Here is a 21,553-nt window from a genome sequence, read left to right as displayed (position 1 = left end):
CACAGAGAGTGGCTAAAACTCTCGGTGTGCTTCTTCGGGAGAGAGCTCGAGAGGAAGCTTGATAGGTCCTAGCTGGAGCATCTTGATAGGCCCTAATTGGGGCAGTTCGGTAGGTCTTAGCTGGATTGGCCCTCGTAGAGGCCCTTGATAGGCAAACTTTAGCAAAGTGTCCTTTTTTCCCGCAATAACTGCAGATTGCATTGCGAGCAGGGCAGGTTTTCCTAGGGTGAAAAGCATCTCCACAAAAGAAGCATTCCTTCCTAGATTGCCAAGAGGCTGCTAAAGTGGGGTCGTCCTCCTCTTCTTCATCAGAATTATCAGAATTAGATTCCCCCATGATAGGGTTCACCTGAGACCGCTTGAATTGTCTGGTTGCAGCTACAGCAGCAGATCGAGATCTGGGCAGCTGATAGAGGTCTGCATTTCTCTTTGCCAAATCCAGTGAACAAGCTAGGTCAAAAGCTTTTTGTAGCTCAAGTGTTTTACTTTCTAGTAGACGCTGGCGTATAAATGGAGAGGCAATCCCGCAGATGAAAGCATCACGAATCATTTCTTGGCGGTACAGCTCAGCTGAGGCTGCCTGAAAGTTACAATCTACGCTGAGCCTGCGAAGTTCTTGCAGGAATTCGTCAATTGATTCCCCTGGCCCTTGTCGGGCTGTGGCCAGTAGATGTCTAGCATAGACCTCATTTGGGGTCTTCGCATACAGTTTCTTAAGTGCCCGAATCACCTCTTCGTAATTATCCCAGTCATCAACATATTCGAACACTTTTGGGGTCACATAATTGACAAGTATCTTCAATTTAGCAGGAGCATCCACTTTACATTCATCCAGAAAATTCTCAAAAGTACGATACCAATGCTTCCATACCCTGCCAGCTGCTGGTGTATTCGGGTCCAAGTCCAGACGAATAGGTCTAAGGATTTTCTCCATGATGGGTGGTTCCCTGGATCCTTAACTTCCGAGTTTGTCTGAAGGTCTAGTATTTGTCAGTGTAAATACTAAGTTACTTAAATTGATGTAAGAAAAAGGAGACTTACCATCAAGTAACTTTAAAGTAAGCTTTAAGTAACTTATAAACACACTATATACAAGAGAGGTCTTTACCATGCCTCTGGTAGAAGCCTCTTACAATACTGAACAGACCAGTATTTATACCAGTCCAACAGGAAGTGACATTTAACAGGAAGTGAGGTATGTACACAGTTCATAGTTCACAGTTCATAGTTCACAGGAAGTGATGACATAACTTCCCGGAAGTTAGCATTTTTATCACAGACGGTGTACAGGGAGTGGCAATGAGGGGCACAGTGCGGGAGGTCCCAGCGAGGGATGGTGTACAGAGAGTGGCAATGGGCGGCACAGTGCAGGAGGTCCCAGCGTGGGACGGTGTACAGGCAGTGGCATTGAGGGTCACAGTGCGGGAGGTCCCAGCGTGCGACAGTTTACAGAGAGTGGCAATGAGGGGCACAGTGAGGGAGGTCCCAGCAAGGGACGGTGTGCAGAGACTGGCAATGAGGGGCACGGTGCGGGAGGTCCCAGCGTGGGACAGTTTACCGAGAGTGGCAATGAGGGGCACAGTGAGGGAGGTCCCAGCAAGGGACGGTGTACAGAGACTGGCAATGAGGGGCACAGTGAGGGAGTTCGCAGCGAGGGACGGTTTACAGGCAGTGGCAATGAGGGTCACAGTGCGGGAGGTCCCAGCGTGGGACGGTGTACAGGCAGTGGCAATGAGGGGCACAGTGTGGGAGGTCCCAGCGTGGGACGGTGTACAGAGAGTGGCAATGAGGGTCACAGTGTGGGAGGTCCCAGCGAGGGACGGTGTACAGTGACTGGCAATGAGGGGCACAGTGCGGGAGGTCCCAGCGAGGGACAGTTTACAGGGACAGGCAATGAGGGGCAGAGTGCGGGAAGACCCAGCGAGGGACAGTGTACAGAGACTGGCAATGAGGGGCACAGTGCAGGAGGTCCCAGCGAGGGACGGTATACAGTGACTGGCAATGAGGGGCACAGTGAGGGAGGTCCCAGCGAGGGACGGTGTACAGAGAGTGGCAACGAGGAACACAGTGACGGAGGTGCCAGTGAGGGATGTTGTACAGCGACTGGCAATGGGGGGCACAGTGAGGGAGGTCCCAGCGAGGGACGGTGTACAGAGTGTGGCAATGAGGGGCACAGTGCAGGAGGTCCCAGCGTGGGATGGTGTACAGGGAGCGGCAATGAGGGACACATGCGGGAGGTCCCAGCGAGGGACAGTGTACAGAGGGTGGTAATGAGGGGCACAGTGCGGAAGGTCCCAGCGAGGGACGGTGTACAGTGACTGGCAATGAGGGGTACAGTGAGGGAGGTCCCAGCGAGGGACGGTGTACAGAGACTGGCAATGAGGGGCACAGAGCAGGAGGTCCCAGCAAGGGACGTTGTACAGAGACTGGCAATGAGGGGCACAGTGCGGGAGGTCCCAGCGAGGGATGGTGTACAGAGAGTGGCAATGAGGAGCACAGTGCGGGAGATGCCAGCGAGGGACGGTGTACAGAGACTGGCAATGAGGGGCACAGTGCAGGAGGTCCCAGCGAGGGACGGTGTACAGTGACTGGCAATGAGGGGCACAGTGAGGGAGGTCCCAGCAAGGGACGGTGTACAGAGACTGGCAATGAGGGGCACAGTGCGGGACGTCCCAGCGAGGGACGGTGTACAGAGAGTGGGAATGAGGGGCACAGTGCGGGAGTTCCCAACGAGGGGCGGTGTAGTGGGAGTGGCAATGAGGGGCACAGTTCGGGAGGTCCCAGCGAGGCACGATGTACAGAGACTGGCAATGAGGGGCATGGTGAAGGCGGTCCCAACGAGGGACGGTGTACTGGGAGTGCCAATGAGGGGCTCAGTGCGGGAGGTCCCAGTGAGGAACGGTGTACAGAAAGTGAGAATGAGGGGCACCGTGCGGGAGTTCCCAGCAAGAGACGGTGATGTAAGAAAAAGGAGACTTACCATCAAGTAACTTTAAAGTAAGCTTTAAGTAACTTATAAACACACTATATACAAGAGAGGTCTTTACCATGCCTCTGGTAGAAGCCTCTTACAATACTGAACAGACCAGTATTTATACCAGTCCAACAGGAAGTGACATTTAACAGGAAGTGAGGTATGTACACAGTTCATAGTTCACAGTTCATAGTTCACAGGAAGTGATGACATAACTTCCCGGAAGTTAGCATTTTTATCACAGACGGTGTACAGGGAGTGGCAATGAGGGGCACAGTGCGGGAGGTCCCAGCGAGGGATGGTGTACAGAGAGTGGCAATGGGCGGCACAGTGCAGGAGGTCCCAGCGTGGGACGGTGTACAGGCAGTGGCATTGAGGGTCACAGTGCGGGAGGTCCCAGCGTGCGACAGTTTACAGAGAGTGGCAATGAGGGGCACAGTGAGGGAGGTCCCAGCAAGGGACGGTGTGCAGAGACTGGCAATGAGGGGCACGGTGCGGGAGGTCCCAGCGTGGGACAGTTTACCGAGAGTGGCAATGAGGGGCACAGTGAGGGAGGTCCCAGCAAGGGACGGTGTACAGAGACTGGCAATGAGGGGCACAGTGAGGGAGTTCGCAGCGAGGGACGGTTTACAGGCAGTGGCAATGAGGGTCACAGTGCGGGAGGTCCCAGCGTGGGACGGTGTACAGGCAGTGGCAATGAGGGGCACAGTGTGGGAGGTCCCAGCGTGGGACGGTGTACAGAGAGTGGCAATGAGGGTCACAGTGTGGGAGGTCCCAGCGAGGGACGGTGTACAGTGACTGGCAATGAGGGGCACAGTGCGGGAGGTCCCAGCGAGGGACAGTTTACAGGGACAGGCAATGAGGGGCAGAGTGCGGGAAGACCCAGCGAGGGACAGTGTACAGAGACTGGCAATGAGGGGCACAGTGCAGGAGGTCCCAGCGAGGGACGGTATACAGTGACTGGCAATGAGGGGCACAGTGAGGGAGGTCCCAGCGAGGGACGGTGTACAGAGAGTGGCAACGAGGAACACAGTGACGGAGGTGCCAGTGAGGGATGTTGTACAGCGACTGGCAATGGGGGGCACAGTGAGGGAGGTCCCAGCGAGGGACGGTGTACAGAGTGTGGCAATGAGGGGCACAGTGCAGGAGGTCCCAGCGTGGGATGGTGTACAGGGAGCGGCAATGAGGGACACATGCGGGAGGTCCCAGCGAGGGACAGTGTACAGAGGGTGGTAATGAGGGGCACAGTGCGGAAGGTCCCAGCGAGGGACGGTGTACAGTGACTGGCAATGAGGGGTACAGTGAGGGAGGTCCCAGCGAGGGACGGTGTACAGAGACTGGCAATGAGGGGCACAGAGCAGGAGGTCCCAGCAAGGGACGTTGTACAGAGACTGGCAATGAGGGGCACAGTGCGGGAGGTCCCAGCGAGGGATGGTGTACAGAGAGTGGCAATGAGGAGCACAGTGCGGGAGATGCCAGTGAGGGACGGTGTACAGCGACTGGCAATGGGGGGCACAGTGCGAGAGGTCCCAGCGAGGGACTGTGTAAAAAGACTTGCAATGAGGGGCAGAGTGCAGAAGGTCCCAGCGAGGGACGGTGTACAGAGAGTGACAATGAAGGGCACAGTGCGGGAGGTCCCAGCGAGGGACGGTGTACAGAGAGTGGGAATGAGGGGCACAGTGCGGGAGTTCCCAACGAGGGATGGTGTATTGGGAGTGGCAATGAGGGGCACAGTTCGGGAGGTCCCAGCGAGGGACGGTGTGCAGAGACTGGCAATGAGGGGCACGGTGCAGGAGGTCCCAGCGAGGGACTGTGCACAGGGAGTGGCAATGAGGAGCTCAGTGCGGGAGGTCCCAGTGATGGACTGTGTACAGAGAGTAGCAATGAGGGGCTCAGTGAGCAATGGTGTACAGAGAGTGGCAATGAGGGCACAGTGCAGGAGGTCGCAGCGTGGGACGGTGTACAGTGACTGGCAATGAGGGGCACAGTGCGGGAGGTTCCAGCGAGGGACGGTGCACAGAGAGTGGCAATGAGGGGCACAGTGCGGGAGGTCCCAGCGACGGAGGGTGTACAGAGAGTGGCAATGAAGAACACAGGGCGGGATGTCCCAGCGAGGGACGGTGTACAGAGATTGGCAATGAGGGGCACAGTGCGAGAGGTCTCAGCGAGGGACGGTGTACAGAGAGTGACAATGAGGGGCAAAGTGCGGGAGGTCCCAGCGAGGGACGGTGGACAGAGAGTGGGAATGAGGAGCACAGTGCGGGAGGTGCCAGCGAGGGATGGTGTACAGTGACTGGCAATGGGGCCACAGTGCGGGATGTCCCAGCGAGGGATGGTTTACAGAGACTGGCAATGAGGGGCACAGTGCGGGACGTCCCAGCGAGGGACGGTGTGCAGGGAGTGGGAATGAGGGGCACAGTGCGGGAGTTCCCAACGAGGGACGGTGTAGTGGGAGTGTCAATGAGGGGCACAGTTCGGGAGGTCCCAGCGAGGCACGATGTACAGAGACTGGCAATGAGGGGCATGGTGAAGGAGGTCCCAACGAGGGATGGTGTACAGGGAGTGCCAATGAGGGGCTCAGTGCGGGAGGTCCCAGTGAGGAACGGTGTACAGAGAGTGAGAATGAGGGGCACCATGCGGGAGGTCCCAGCAAGAGACGGTGTACAGGGAGTGGCAATGAGGGGCACAGTGCGGGAGTTCCCAGCGAGGGACGGTGTACAGGCAGTGGCAATGAGGGGCACAGTGTGGGAGGTCCCAGCGTGGGACGGTGTACAGAGAGTGGCAATGAGGGTCACAGTGCGGAAGCTCCCAGCGAGGGACGGTGTACAGCCAGTGGCAATGAGGGGCACAGTGAGGGAGGTACCAGCGTGGGACAGTGTACAGAGAGTGGTAATGAGTGTCACAGTGCGGGAGTTCCGAGCGATGGATGGTGTAAAGAGACTGGCAATGAGGGGCACAGTGCGGGAGGTCCCAGCGAGGGACGGTGTACAGTGACTGGCATTGAGGGGCACAGTGAGGGAGGTCCCAGCGAGGGATGGTGTACAGTGACTGGCAATGAGGGGCACAGTGCGGGAGGTCACAGCGAGGGACGGTGTACAGAGACTGGCAATGAGGGGCACAGTGCAGGAGGTCCCAGCGAGGGACGGTGTACAGTGACTGGCAATGAGGGGCACAGTGAGGGAGGTCCCAGCAAGGGACGGTGTACAGAGACTGGCAATGAGGGGCACATTGCGGGAGGTCCCAGCGAGGGACGGTGTTCAGAGAGTGGTTATGAGGGTCTCCGTGTGGGAGGTCCCAGCGATGGACGGTGTACAGAGAGTGGTAACGAGGAACACAGTGAGGGAGGTGCCAGTGAGGGACGTTGTACAGCGACTGGCAATGGGGGGCACAGTGCGGGAGGTCCCAACGAGGGACGGTTTACAGAGAGTGGCAATGAGGGGCACAGTGCAGGAGGTCCCAGCGTGGGATGGTGTACAGGGAGTGGCAATGAGGGACACATGCGGGAGGTCCCAGCGAGGGACAGTGTAAAGAGAGTGGTAATGAGGGGCACAGTGCGGAAGGTCCCAGCGAGGGACGGTGTACAGTGACTGGCAATGAGGGGCACAGAGCAGGAGGTCCCAGCAAGGGACGTTCTACAGAGACTGGCAATGAGGAGCACAGTGCGGGAGATGCAAGTGAGGGACGGTGTACAGCGACTGGCAATGGGGGGCACAGTGCGGGATGTCACAGCGAGGGACGGTGTACAGAGACTGGTAATGAGGGGCACAGTGCGAGAGGTCCCAGCGAGGGATGGTGTACAGAGAGTGACAATGAGGGGCACAGTGTGGGAGGTCCCAGTGAGGGACGGTGTATAGAGAGTGGGAATGAGGGGCACAGTGCAGGAGTTCCCAACGAGGGACGGTGTATTGGGAGTAGCAATGAGGGGCACAGTTCGGGAGGTCCCAGCGAGGGACGGTGTGCAGAGACTGGCAATGAGGGGCACGGTGCAGGAGGTCCCAGCGAGGGACTGTGTACAGGGAGTGGCAATGAGGAGCTCAGTGCGGGAGGTCCCAGTGAGGGACTGTGTACAGAGAGTAGCAATGAGGGGCTCAGTGAGCAATGGTGTACAGAGAGTGGCAATGAGGGCACAGTGCAGGAGGTCGCAGCGTGGGACGGTGTACAGTGACTGGCAATGAGGGGCAAAGTGCGGGAGGTCCCAGCGAGTGACGGTGTACAGAGAGTGGGAATGAGGGGCACAGTGCGGGACTTCCCAGCGAGGGATGGTGCACAGAGAGTGGCAATGAGGGGCACAGTTCAGGAGGTCCCATCGAGGGACGGTGTACAGAGACTGGCAATGAGGGGCACAGTGCGGGAGGTCCCAGCGAGGGACGGTGTACAGAGACTGGCAATGAGGGTCACAGTGAGGGAGGTCCCAGCGAGGGACGGTGTACAGAGACTGGCAATGAGGGGCACAGTGCAGGAGGTCCCAGCGAGGGACGGTGTACAGAGACTGGCAATGAGGGTCACAGTGAGGGAGGTCCCAGCGAGGGACGGTGTACAGGGATTGGCAATGAGTGGCTCAGTGCGGGAGGTCCCAGTGTGGGATGGTGTACAGGGATTGGCAATGAGTGGCTCAGTGCGGGAGGTCCCAGTGTGGGATGGTGTACAGGGATTGGCAATGAGTGGCTCAGTGCGGGAGGTCCCAGTGAGGGTCAGTGTACAGAGAGTGGCAACGAGGGGCACAGTGTGGGAGTTCCCAGCGAAGGACGGTGTACAGAGAGTGGCAATGAGGGGCACAGTGCGGGAGGCCCCAGCGTGGGACAGTGTACAGAGAGTGGCAATGAGGGGCATAGTGCGGGAGGTCCCAGCGAGGGACGGTGTACAGAGGGTGGCAACGAGGGGCACAGTGTGGGAGTTCCCAGCGAAGGACGGTGTACAGAGAGTGGCAATGAGGGGCACAGTGCGGGAGGTCCCAGCGTGGGACAGTGTACAGAGAGTGGCAATGAGGGGCACAGTGCGGAAGGCCCCAGCGAGGGACGGTGCACAGTGACTGGCAATGTGGGGGACAGTGAGGGAGGTCCCAGCGAGGGACGGTGTACAGAGACTGGTAATGAGGGGCACAGTGTGGATTGTCCCAGCGAGGGAAGGCGTACAGTGACTGGCAATGAGGGGGACTGTGCGAGAGGTCCCAGCGAGGGACGGTGTACAGAGAGTGGCAATGAGGGGCTCCGTGCAGGAGGTCCCAGCGAGGGACGGTGTACAGAGAGTGGCAATGAGGAACACAGTGCGGGAGGTCCCAGCGAGGGACGGTGTACCGAGACTGGCAATGAGGGGCACAGTGCGGGAGGTCATAGCGAGGGACGTTGTACATTACGTGGCAATGAGGGGCATAGTGCGGGAGGTCCCAGCGAGGGACGGTGTACAGAGGGTGGCAACGAGGGGCACAGTGTGGGAGTTCCCAGCGAAGGACGGTGTACAGAGAGTGGCAATGAGGGGCACAGTGCGGGAGGTCCCAGCGTGGGACAGTGTACAGAGAGTGGCAATGAGGGGCACAGTGCGTGACTTCCCAGCGAGGGACGGTGTAGAGAGAGTGGCAATGAGGGGCACAGTGCGGAAGGCCCCAGCGAGGGACGGTGCACAGTGACTGGCAATGTGGGGGACACTGAGGGAGGTCCCAGCGAGGGACGGTGTGCAGAGACTGGCAATGAGGGGCACAGTGTGGAAGATCCCAGCGAGGGAAGGCGTACAGTGACTGGCAATGAGGGGGACAGTGCGGGAGGTCCCAGCGAGGGACGGTGTACAGAGACTGGCAATGAGGGGCACAGTGTGGATTGTCCCAGCGAGGGAAGGCGTACAGTGACTGGCAATGAGGGTGACAGTGCGAGAGGTCCCAGCGAGGGATGGTGTACAGAGAGTGGCAATGAGGGGCTCCGTGCAGGAGTTCCCAGCGAGGGACGGTGTAAAGCGACTGGCATTGGGAGGCACAGTGCGGGAGGTCCCAGCGAGGGACGGTGTACCGAGACTGGCAATGAGGGGCACAGTGCGGGAGGTCATAGCGAGGGACGTTGTACATTACGTGGCAATGAGGGGCACAGTGCAGGAGGTCCCAGCGAGGTACGGAGTACAGAGACTGGCAATGAGGGGCACAGTGCGGGAGGTCCCAGCGAGGGACGGTGTACAGAGGGTGGCAACGAGGGGCACAGTGTGGGAGTTCCCAGCGAAGGACGGTGTACAGAGAGTGGCAATGAGGGGCACAGTGCGGGAGGTCCCAGCGTGGGACAGTGTACAGAGAGTGGCAATGAGGGGCACAGTGCGGAAGGCCCCAGCGAGGGACGGTGCACAGTGACTGGCAATGTGGGGGACAGTGAGGGAGGTCCCAGCGAGGGACGGTGTACAGAGACTGGTAATGAGGGGCACAGTGTGGATTGTCCCAGCGAGGGAAGGCGTACAGTGACTGGCAATGAGGGGGACAGTGCGAGAGGTCCCAGCGAGGGACGGTGTACAGAGAGTGGCAATGAGGGGCTCCGTGCAGGAGGTCCCAGCGAGGGACGGTGTACAGAGAGTGGCAATGAGGAACACAGTGCGGGAGGTCCCAGCGAGGGACGGTGTACCGAGACTGGCAATGAGGGGCACAGTGCGGGAGGTCATAGCGAGGGACGTTGTACATTACGTGGCAATGAGGGGCATAGTGCGGGAGGTCCCAGCGAGGGACGGTGTACAGAGGGTGGCAACGAGGGGCACAGTGTGGGAGTTCCCAGCGAAGGACGGTGTACAGAGAGTGGCAATGAGGGGCACAGTGCGGGAGGTCCCAGCGTGGGACAGTGTACAGAGAGTGGCAATGAGGGGCACAGTGCGTGACTTCCCAGCGAGGGACGGTGTAGAGAGAGTGGCAATGAGGGGCACAGTGCGGAAGGCCCCAGCGAGGGACGGTGCACAGTGACTGGCAATGTGGGGGACACTGAGGGAGGTCCCAGCGAGGGACGGTGTGCAGAGACTGGCAATGAGGGGCACAGTGTGGAAGATCCCAGCGAGGGAAGGCGTACAGTGACTGGCAATGAGGGGGACAGTGCGGGAGGTCCCAGCGAGGGACGGTGTACAGAGACTGGCAATGAGGGGCACAGTGTGGATTGTCCCAGCGAGGGAAGGCGTACAGTGACTGGCAATGAGGGTGACAGTGCGAGAGGTCCCAGCGAGGGATGGTGTACAGAGAGTGGCAATGAGGGGCTCCGTGCAGGAGTTCCCAGCGAGGGACGGTGTAAAGCGACTGGCATTGGGAGGCACAGTGCGGGAGGTCCCAGCGAGGGACGGTGTACCGAGACTGGCAATGAGGGGCACAGTGCGGGAGGTCATAGCGAGGGACGTTGTACATTACGTGGCAATGAGGGGCACAGTGCAGGAGGTCCCAGCGAGGTACGGAGTACAGAGACTGGCAATGAGGGGCACAGTGCGGGAGGTACCAGCGAGGGACGGTGTACACCGACTGGCAATGAGGGGCACAGTGCGGGAGGTCCCAGCGAGGGACGGTGTACAGCGACTGGCAATGAGGGGCACACTGCGGGAGGTCCCAGCGAGGGACGCTGTACAGGGAGTGGCAATGAGTGGCACAGTGCGGGAGGTCCCAGGGAGGGACGGTGTACACTGACTGGAAATGAGGGGCACAGTGAGGGAGGTCCCAGCGAGAGATGGTTTACAGAGACTGGCAATGAGGGGCAGAGCGCGGGAGGTCCCAGCGAGGGATGATGTACAGAGAGTGACTATGAGGGGCTCCGTGCAGGATTTCCCAGCGTGGGACGGTGTACAGTGCGTGGCAATGCGGAGCACAGTACGGGAGGTCCCGGCGAGGGACGGTGCACAGGGACTGGCAATGAGGGGCACAGTGCGGGAGGTCCCATGGAGGGACGGTGTACAGAGAGTGGCAATGAGGGACACAGTGCAGGAGGTCCCAGCGTGGGATGGTGTACAGGGAGTGGCAATGAGAGGCACAGTGCGGAAGGTCCCAGCCTGGGACGGTGTACAGAGACTGGCAATGAGGGGCGCAGTGCGGAAGGTCCCAGCCTGGGACGGTGTACAGGGACTGGCAATGAGGGGCGCAGTGCGGAAGGTCCCAGCGAGGGACGGTGTACAGAGACTGGAAATGAGGGGCACAGTGCGGGAGGTCCCAGCGAGGGACGGTGTACAGAGACTGGCAATGAGGGGCACAGTGCGGGAGGTCCCAGCGAGGAACGGTGTACAGAGACTGGCAATGAGAGGCACAGTGCGGAAGGTCCCAGCCTGGGACGGTGTACAGAGACTGGCAATGAGGGGCGCAGTGCGGAAGGTCCCAGCCTGGGACGGTGTACAGGGACTGGCAATGAGGGGCGCAGTGCGGAAGGTCCCAGCGAGGGACGGTGTACAGAGACTGGAAATGAGGGGCACAGTGCGGGAGGTCCCAGCGAGGGACGGTGTACAGAGACTGGCAGTGAGGGGCACAGTGCGGGAGGTCCCAGCGAGGGACGGTGTACAGAGACTGGCAATGAGGTGCACAGTGCGGGAGTTCCCAGCGAGGGACGGTGTACAGAGACTGGAAATGAGGGGCACAGTGCGAGAGGTCCCAGCGAGTGACGGTGTACAGAGACTGGCAATGAGGGGCTCAGTATGGGAGGTCCCAGCGAGGGACGATGTACAGTGACGGGCAATGAGGGGCAGATTGTGGGATGTCCCAGGGTGGGTGGGTTCTCGGGGAGGGATTTCTCCGTGGTGGGGAGGGGATCATAGAGTTATACAGCACAGAAAGAGGCCCTTCGGCCCATCGTGTCAACGCCGGCCATCAAGCCCTGTCTATTTTAATCCCATTATCCAGCACTTGGTCCATAGCCTTGTATGCTATGGCATTTCAAGTGCTCTTCTAAATGCTTCTTGAATGTTGTGAGGGTTCCTGCCTCTACCACCCTTTCAGGCGTGAGTTCCAGATTCCAACCACCCTCTGGGTTGAAAAGTTTTTCCTCAAATCCCCTCTAAACCTCCTGCCCCTTACCTTGAAACTATGCCCCCTGATTATTTACCCCACTACTAAGGGGAAAAGTAGAGGGGGTGATTTTTTTTGGGGGGGGGTCACTCCGGGGGGTGATTTTTTGGGGGCAATCCAGGGGGCGAGTTCAAATTTGAGAACTTGATATCAATTTCAAAATCTAGTGTCAGTAAAAGTGACTGTGAATCTGTCGGATTGTCACTAAAAGACCTGCTGTCCTCAGCCGGCCTGGGCCTATATGTGACTCCCGTCCCACACCAGCATGGTTGACTCGTAACTACCCTCTGGAGGGGTCAAGCGAGACAGTCTGTGGTATCAGGGATGGGCGATAAATGCCGGCCTCGCAAACTGCCGAGAATGAATATAAAACCATTCTCAGGGTGGAGTTTGTCATGGAGGCAGAGTGCGGGGAGCTTCGCGCGGCCTCTCATCCCTTGTCCTGTTCGGCCAGCTGATGCCACAGGCCAGTATGAGATCCAAATGGAAATCCTATTAAAAACGATTTTGCTGTTGTGCGGCTTGATTCATGGGAAATGCACTAAATACCTAACAGTCCGGAGACACACAGTGCCTACACAGCACTCACAGGAATATCACAAAAGCGGATAAGAAGTGAAGGAAATAAAGCTTAAAGTTTAAAGTAGCACTCACTGCTCTCCCGGGTAGTGCCTTCAGACTGAAGTAGTGAGGTAAGCAGTTCAGTAAACAGCTGAGTGTTGGTCTGCTGAAACATGTCTAATTGGTGGTTTATTAACAAAACCCTTAAGCTGTTGCCCTGGCAACTTCTATAACAGGCAGACAGCAATACAACCCTCTGAGATACCTGCACTCCTCCAATTCTGGCCTCTTGCGCTTCCCCAATTTTAAATCGCTCCACCATTGGCGGCCGTGCCTTCAGCTGCCTGGGCCCTAAGCTCCGGAATTCCCTCCCTAAACCTCTCCACCTCTCTCTCCTCCTTTAAGACGCTCCTTAAAACCTACCTCTTTGACCAAGCTTTTGGTCACCTGTCCTAATATCTCCTTATGTGGCTCGGTGTCAATTTCTGTTTGATAATCGCTCCTGTGAAGCGCCGTGGGACGTTTTACTACGTTAAAGGCGTGGTATAAGTACAAGCCACCTTTTTTCCCTTTTAATTGTGTAAGTGGAGGTGAATAACCTGTTCTCAATGTCTCTTGTAAGCAACAATCCCCACTGATAATACAGGAGTCGGCCATTCAGCCCTTCGAGCCTGTTCCGCCATTCAATGAGATCATGGCTGATCTGTGACCTAACTGCATAAACCCGCCTTGGGCCCATATTCCTCAACACCTTTGGTTAACAGAAAGCTATCAATCTCCGATTTAAAATTAACAATTGATCTCGCATCAATTGCCGTTTGCGGAAGAGAGTTCCAAATTTCTACCACCCTTTGTGTGTGGAAGTGTTTCCTAACTTCACTCCTGAAAGGTCTGGCTCTAATTTTTAGACTCTGCCCCCCAGTTCTCGAATCCCCAACCAGTGGAAACAGTTGGATTGGGTGACCACTTTGCGGAACACCTCCGTTCAGTCTGTAAGGGTGACCCTGAGCTTCCGGTCGCCTGTCACTTTAATTCTCCGCTCCACTCCCACTCTGATCTCTCTGTCCTCGGCCTCTTACACTGTTCCAATGAAGCTCAACGTAAGCTCGAGGAACAACACCTCATCTTTCGATTCGGCACTTTACAGCCGTCTGGACTCAACATTGAGTTCAACAATTTCAGACTGTAACCTCTGCCCCTATTTTTTCAGAGGGCAGCGGTTGATGATTCAGCCATTGCCATTTACACCTCCTCTAGACCCATCCTTTGTTTCTGTACTTGTCCCATTCCCATCTCCTCTTGCCTCGCACCATCATCCCTTTTGTCATTGACTCTCTCCTGCCCTCCGCCCAATCACAGACCTTCCCTTTTGTTCTTTCCTCCCCTCCCCCTCTCCCTGCCCCGGCACCTGCTTAAAAACCTGTTCCATCTCCAACTTTTTCCAGTTCTGACTAAGGGTCACCGAGCTGAACCGTTAACTCTGTTTATCTCTCCACAGATGCTGCCGGGCCTGCTGAGTGTCTCCAGAATTTTCTGTTGTTATTTCCCACTCCTCCCGGCCACTAGATGGCGCTGTGTCAGGAGGACTGACGAAGGGTCATCGAGCTGAACGGTTAACTCTGTTTCTCCACAAACGCTGCCGGCCTGCTGAGTGTTTCCAGCATTTTCTGTTTCTTTTTCAGATTTCCAGCATCTGCAGTATTTTGCTTTTGAAATAGTTTCTCTCTCTCGACCCTATCTGTTCCTCGTTATATCTTGAAAACTTCGATCAGATCACCCCTTAACCTACTAAACTATAGGGAATTCAACCCTAATTTGTGTAATCTCTCCTCGTAATTTAGCCCCTGGAGTCCAGGTATCATTCTGGTAAACCTACGCTGCACTCCTTCCAAGGCCAGTATATCCTTCCTAAGGTGTGATGCCCAGAACTGAACACAGTGCTCCAGGTGTGGTCTAACCAGGGCTTTGTACAGCTGCAGCATAACTTCTACCCCTTGTATTCTAGTCTTCTAAATATAAAGGCCAGCATTCCATTAGCCTTTTTGATTATATTCTGTACCTGAAACCTTTGATATGATCGACACATAAGAACATAACGATTAGGAGCAGGAGTAGGCCATAGGCCCTCAAGCCTGCTCCGCCATTTTTTAATTAAGTCATGGCTGATCATCGACCTTAACTCCACCTTCCCGCCCGATCTCCGTATCCCTTGATTCCCCTAGATTCTAAAAATCTATCGATCTCAGCCTTGAATATTCTCAAAGACTCAGCGTACACCGCCCTCTGGGGCAGAGAATTCCAAAGATTCACAACCCTCTGAGCGAAGAAATTCCTCCTCATCTCGGTCTTAAATGGCCTACCCCTTATCCTGAGACTATGCCCCCTAGTTCTAGACACTCCAGCCAGGGGAAACAATCTCTCAGCATTTACCCTGTCAATCCCCTTCAGAATCTTGTAAGTTTCAATGAAATCATCTCTCATTCTTCTAAACTCCAGAGAGTATAGGCCCATTCTACACAATCTCTCATCATAGGACAGCCCTCTCATCCCAGGAATCAATCTATACATTGGAGTCTAACAGGTAACTGTAATGTATATACCTTTAAGGGGGGAACTATCTTTTACAGCTCATGTATACTGCAGTACCGGCAGTGACCACACCTGTATATAGCACTGAGTAGTAATCTGTACAGATCAGTTCCAGTGTGAGCCATGTTGAGTAAACACCTGTTGTACCGTTCTCCGCAGTCTGTGTCTTATTATACACAGACACAACATTGGCGACGAGGCAAGTTCGAACCTACCTGCAACTCTGCATCACCTCCCGGGGATTCGTTCCTGGAGATCAGTGGATTGGAGGTCAAGGCCAGAGACTCGGGCGTCGACCACGGGCAACCGCCCAGTCATCCAGCAGAGACTCGAGAATTGCGGGGGAGGTTGTCGAGAGCCAGGCTGGGCATTCCAGTCACGGTGGTCCAGCGAAACAGGCTGACAACAGGTAGTGCGCAGACCCTTCCCGGACAGCGGCGGGCTAGAGCCCGACCGAGCGGCACAGCAAAGTGCCGAGCAGCGTCGACGGGGGAGAGAGAGAGAGGGCAGAGCGCACAGGGCGCAGCCGGTGTTCAGGGGCCGAGCAGCGTCGAAGAGAGGGAGAGAGAGATGCGCAGAAACGCGCGAGGCGCCGCCATTGCCACGAGAACCGCCGGGAGCGGCGTTGGCAGCAGCGGGGGAGGAAGGAAAGCGCGGGAGACGCCATTTTAAGCCATTGGGAGACGCCATTTTAAACCACATCCAAAATGCCGAAGAGTGGCAGTATCAACGCATTTGACAATGAAGTCGAAGATTGGACTACATATGTCAAACGAATAGAGCTATACTGCAAGGCAAATGAGGTGTCAGATGACAAGAAAGCATCGGTATTGTTAAATTTGATGGGTGCAAAGATGTATGGTTTATTACGAAATCTAGTAACCCCAACAAAGCCAATGGAAAAGAGTTTTGAAGACATAGTAACGATACTACAGGAATATTTAAACCCCACACCGCTGCTGATAGCAGAAAGATTCAAGTTTCACAAACGGAACCAGCATAAGGATGAAAGCAATGCTGATTATTTAACACAACTGTGCAAACTATCGAAACACTGCCAGTTTGGAGCGGGACTGGCAGATACCTTAAGGGACAAGTTTGTGTGTGGGCTTCAAAGTGAAGGAACCCAGAAACGGCTTTTATCTGAAAAGGACCTTACGCTGGACAAGGCTTTCAGCATTGCGGTATCATATGAAGCAGCAGCACGGGGCGCTGCAGAGATACAACAGAGACCGCAAGAATATGGCACAAACAAAATGTCATATGGAACAGAGAAGTGCTATCGCTGCGGCAGAACAACACACGACCAGAATGATTGCTGGTTCAAAGACAAAGTGTGCAGACAGTGTGGAAAAGTAGGACACACAGCACGAGTCTGCAGGTCGGGAAAGAAAACCAGCAATAAGAAGCCTACCAAAGAAAAGTACAAGAAGGTACATAAGATGACGGAGAATAGTTCAGACGAACAAAAGAGTGATAACGACTCCGAAAGCAGGGAACTGAGTTGTCTGAAACTACATAATGTGATCACAACGGAGGATCACCGAACCATTTGGGTTACTCTCAAGATAGCAGGAGTCCAGGTAAAGATGGAATTGGACACAGGATCAGCCCTAACAGTCATAAACCGACGGGACTACGAGCGGCTATTCTCACACATACCCTTGAGAGACACAAAAATTATTTTGAAGACGTACACGGGGCAAAAAGTCTACCCCAAAGGAAAAATAAGGGTGACCGTTATATAAAACGGTAAGGAAACACCAAAATTAGACCTGTATGTATTGCAAGATGGAAGACCACCATTACTGGGACGTGAATGGATCCAGAAAATACAACTGGATTGGCATTCCATACAGGCACTGACTGTGGCTGACAAAAAGGATGACGACGTCACACCTGGGCGACTGTCAAAGATCCTAACTGACGCGAAAGAAGTGTTCCAGCAAGGACTCAGAACACTAAAAGGCATGACAGCGACGGTTAAAATTGAAGAAAACGCAAGCCCAAAATTTTTTAAGGCCAGACCGATACTTTATGTGATCCGCCCAGCTGTCGAAGCAGAGCTGGAGAGTCTGGAACGTTCAGGTGTACTGTCCAAGGTAGACTGGAGCGAGTGGGCTACACCCATCGTCCCTGTGATGAAAAAGTCGTTGAGCAGCACGCCTGGGGAACCAAGGAAGGTTCGCATCTGTGGGGACTTTATGGTAACAGTGAACCTGGTCCTTCACACCGTACAATATCCACTTCCGCGGATTGAAGATATTTTCACCTTGCTATCTGGAGGGAAACGCTTCACTAAGATTGATCTGGCCCAGGCGTATCTGCAAATGGAGGTAGAAGAAGCATCAAAAAAATACCTCACGATCAACACCCATAAAGGTCTCTACCAATACAACCGGCTGGTATTTGGGGTAGCATCAGCTACGGTTATTTGGCAGAGGGCAATGGAACAAGTCCTGCAAGGGATCCCAGGGACCCAGTGTTATTTGGACGACATCCTGGTCACGGGCGAAAATGACAGTGATCACCTTGCCAACCTGGAGCAGGTGCTCACTAGATTGCAGGAATATGGACTCCAAGCTAACCGCCGCAAATGCGAGTTTGTTAGAAAACAGATCTGGTATTGTGGCCACGTTATCGATAAAGAGGGGTTACATAAGTCCCCAGAGAAGATTGAGGCAGTAGTCAAGGCTCCAGCACCGGAAAATGTGTCACAACTGAGGTCGTTCCTCGGGCTGGTAAACTACTACCATAAGTTCTTGCCAAATTTGTCTACAATACTACACCCACTGAACACCCTACTGCAAACTGGGGTGCCATGGAAGTGGAGTGACAAATGTAGATGAGCTTTCCAGAAGAGTAAAACACTAATCACATCGAAAGAGGTATTGGCCCATTACAACCCAGCATTACCAATTCGGTTGGCATGTGATGCATCACCCTACGGCATTGGAGCGGTGCTGTTGCACAAATTCTCGGAAGGCTCAGAGAGGCCAGTAGCCTTTGCGTCATGATCACTAACCTCAGCCGAGCGTAACTACGCCCAGATTGACAGGGAGGCCCTCAGCCTAGTGTGGGGAGTGAAAAAGTTCAATCACTATCTGCACGGGCAGAAATTCACCTTGCTGACTGATCACCAGCCTCTTGTCTCCATTTTTAATCCGAAGAAGGGCGTTCCGGTGATGACTGCGCAATGACTACAAAGATGGTCACTTTTTCTAGGGGCGCACCACTATGAGATTGAATATAAGGGCACGAAACAGCATGGAAATGCTGATGGGCTATCATGCCTGCCACTGCCTACTGCGGAGGAAGCACCAGCAGTGGATCCTGTCGAAATATTCCATTCGACTATAGTTGAATACCTACCGGTAACTAACGCTTGTATCGAAAAGGAAACCCGAAATGACCCGACACTGTCTCGGGTATATGATTTGATGGTGAAGGGATGGCCAGCACATGGCGACTCACTGTTGCCAGCATTCTCGACAAGGAGAGAACAGCTGTCAGTGTGCCGGGGGACCTTGATGTGTGGATCCCGAGTGGTAATTCCACCCAAGTTAAGGGATAGAGTGCTCAATGAGCTTCATGACGGTCATCTGGGAGGGGTAAAAATGAAAAGCCTAGCCAGGGCTTATGTGTGGTAGCCGGGAATCGATAAACAAATCGAGGACCTGACCAAGAGCTGCTCAGGATGCCAGAAAGTCCAAAATGCACCACCACAGGCCCCTCTGCACCCATGGGAGTGGCCCTCATCTCCATGGCAATGGGTGCATATTGATTTTGCTGGTCCATTTATGGACTCAATGTTTTTAATAGCCGTGGATGCGCACTCGAAATGGCCTGAGCTCATCAAAATGTCCTCCACCACCACGGAGAAAACTATTGCAGTCCTACAGACCATTTTTGCCAGGAATGGCTTGCCAGAACAGATTTGCTCCGACAACGGACCACAGTTTGTGTCCGAAGAGTTCCGGAGGTTCTTGAAAAAGAATGGGGTAAGGCATTACACATCCGCCCCGTATCATCCAGCCACAAATGGATTGGCTGAGAGGTTCGTACAAACCTTTAAGAAGGCAATAAAGGCTATGTACAATGACAACATTCCACTGCAGCACAAGGTGGACAATTTCCTGTTCGCCTACCGGAATGCGACACATGCAGTCACCAACCAGGCCCCAGCCATGATGTTCTTTAACCGAAGGTTAAGATCTCACTTGGATTTGCTCAGACCAAACGTACGAAGAGATGTTGAGAGTAAGCAATTCCAGCACATCCATGAGAAGCCAACAAGGAGCTTCAATGTAGGGCAACCAGTCTTGGCCCGTGACGACCAAACAGAATAATGGCAGCCAGGAACGATATGCACACGGCAGGGCCCACTAATATACACAGTGGGCGTTGGGGAGAGCATTGTGAGACGCCATGCTGACCAGATCCGAGAGTCACAGGAAGAAGTCAACCCCATGCCTCGCCCATACGTACCTGGTGAGGAACCCGACGTACAGGTCGCATCTACCCCAGAAACAGTAGCATCAGAAGCTGATGAACCAACCGACGACAGGGGGCCAGAATTGCCTCCGCACCAAGAGCAAGACACTCAGGAAAGGCACTATCCAGAAAGGATCAGGAAGCCTCCCCAAAGACTGAATATATAAATAGACTATTTTCAGCTAATGTTGCATGTTAAAAGTGTTAATTGTAATTAGTTTGATATTTAATTGTTAAATGAGTGTTATGGTACTGTTAATCTAAAAGGGGAGGAATTGTAATGTATATACCTTTAAGGGGGGAACTATCTTTTGCAGCTCATGTATACTGCAGTACCGGCAGTGACCACACCTGTATATAGCACTGAGTAGTAATCTGTACAGATCAGTTCCAGTGTAAACCACGTTGAGTAAACACCTGTTGTACCGTTCTCCTGCAGTCTGTGTCTTATTATACACAGACGCAACAGGAACTACTTTTTACAGCTCATGTATACTGTAGTACCGGCAGTGACCACACCTGTATATAGCACTGAGTAGTAATCTGTACAGTTCAGTTCCAGAGTGAGCCACGTTGAGTAAACACCTGTTGTACCGTTATCCTGCAGTCTGTGTCTTATTATACACAGACACAACAGTAACTACCCAGCACGCAGTTCTGTTTTAACCTAAAGCGGAGGTCAAACGAGACGCACCAAAGAGTGTGAGTAATGGAGTGATGTTGCTGGAGAGAAGCTGCTGAATAGTGTCTGCAGTCTTGGTCTGTTGCAGCCAGTAATCGTCTGCAAAATTGTCGGCCATCCACTGCTGCCTGGGTTCGGCCTTCTCGAGGAGGCTGCCGTAGTATTCGGTTTGAAGGTCATCCAACATCCCGAGCACAGAAAAGGCAGGCAGATTAGAGAGGTTGTTGAAGTGCATGTAGAGATGCATCGAGGTGTGGGAGCCTGAGGAAAGGGCACAGAGAAGAATCATGAACGCGGGAGGGCCCAGACCTGCCAGGATCTGACCGCAAACCACCTTTGACCCCTGGCCTACAGAAGGAAGGGTGGAAGGTTTGGCTGAGCTCCCAATCCCGATTGTTATCCGGGATCTCCCCAGCTGAAAATCAGGAGTGTGGGCACAGGAGGGCGAGGGCAGGACCGAGCTGGGCTGTGAGGCCAACGACAGTAGAATAGTTGTCCCTCTCCAGAGAGTTGGCGGGCCGGGGGGTGGGGGGTAGGGGATAGGCGACGGTGGATGAATTCGAGCACGAGGCCTGCGGGTATCTGTGGAACCGCCCCTGGGGACTGGCCAGCAGCGAGTTACCAGGAGGGCCTGGAGTCTAATTCGAAGCTAAAGCTATAAGGGGTTAGAAACTGGTTTGGGCCCAGACTCAGGCTGCCCCGGCTCCGCACCCACAGACCAAGAGGCCTGGAATTGGGCCTTGGTCCACATATAAGTCCAAGCGCACGCACATGGGCAGCTCGTGCATCGGAGAGGCCTGAATGTGAGGCCTTTGGCATAGGCCTGAGGGTTTGACCTTTAACCTGAGGCTCAGAGTCCACACGTGTGGCCCATGGGAGCAAAAAGCCCTGACGTCCCTGAATTAAAGTCTCATTTCAGGAAAAGCGGCACATATAGTGCCTTTCACCACCTCAGGATGTACCAAAGCGCTTTACAACCAATGAAATATTTTTTGGAAGTGTTATAATTAGAAAAAGGGGCAGCCATATTGCGCATTGCAAGATCCCAAAACCAGCAGTGATACAACTGACCAGATCATCTGTTAGAGTGATATTGGCTCAGGGATAAGTATTGGCCAGGACACCGGGGAAGACTCCCCTGCTCTTCGAATGGTGCCGTTGCATCTGTTGTGTCCACCTGTGCTGGCAGATTGATTTAACGTCTCATCCAAAAGATGAACCCTCCGACAGTGCAGCGCTCCCTCAGTACTGCCCCCCGACAGTGCAGAGC

The 21,553-nt window shown here is 54.6% G+C and overlaps 1 protein-coding gene across 1 annotated transcript in view; it reads right to left on the bottom strand.

The window, feature by feature from the left end:
• Positions 1 to 21,553, bottom strand: part of LOC147095562 (zinc-alpha-2-glycoprotein-like) — a 199,461-nt gene that overhangs the window by 92,635 nt on the left and 85,273 nt on the right. The window contains exon 2 of the mRNA XM_085974691.1: positions 20,296 to 20,544. Coding sequence (XP_085830817.1) covers positions 20,296 to 20,544 — 249 coding nt within the window. The remainder of the gene's footprint in view (positions 1 to 20,295; positions 20,545 to 21,553) is intronic.

Source organism: Somniosus microcephalus, unplaced genomic scaffold, assembly GCF_052327205.1.
Source record: "Somniosus microcephalus isolate GS21.2 unplaced genomic scaffold, FLI_Smic_1.0 unresolved_chr1, whole genome shotgun sequence".
NCBI lineage: Eukaryota > Metazoa > Chordata > Chondrichthyes > Squaliformes > Somniosidae > Somniosus > Somniosus microcephalus.
Note: the sequence above shows the minus strand (reverse complement) of the source record. Positions and strands in the feature narration are given on the sequence as shown.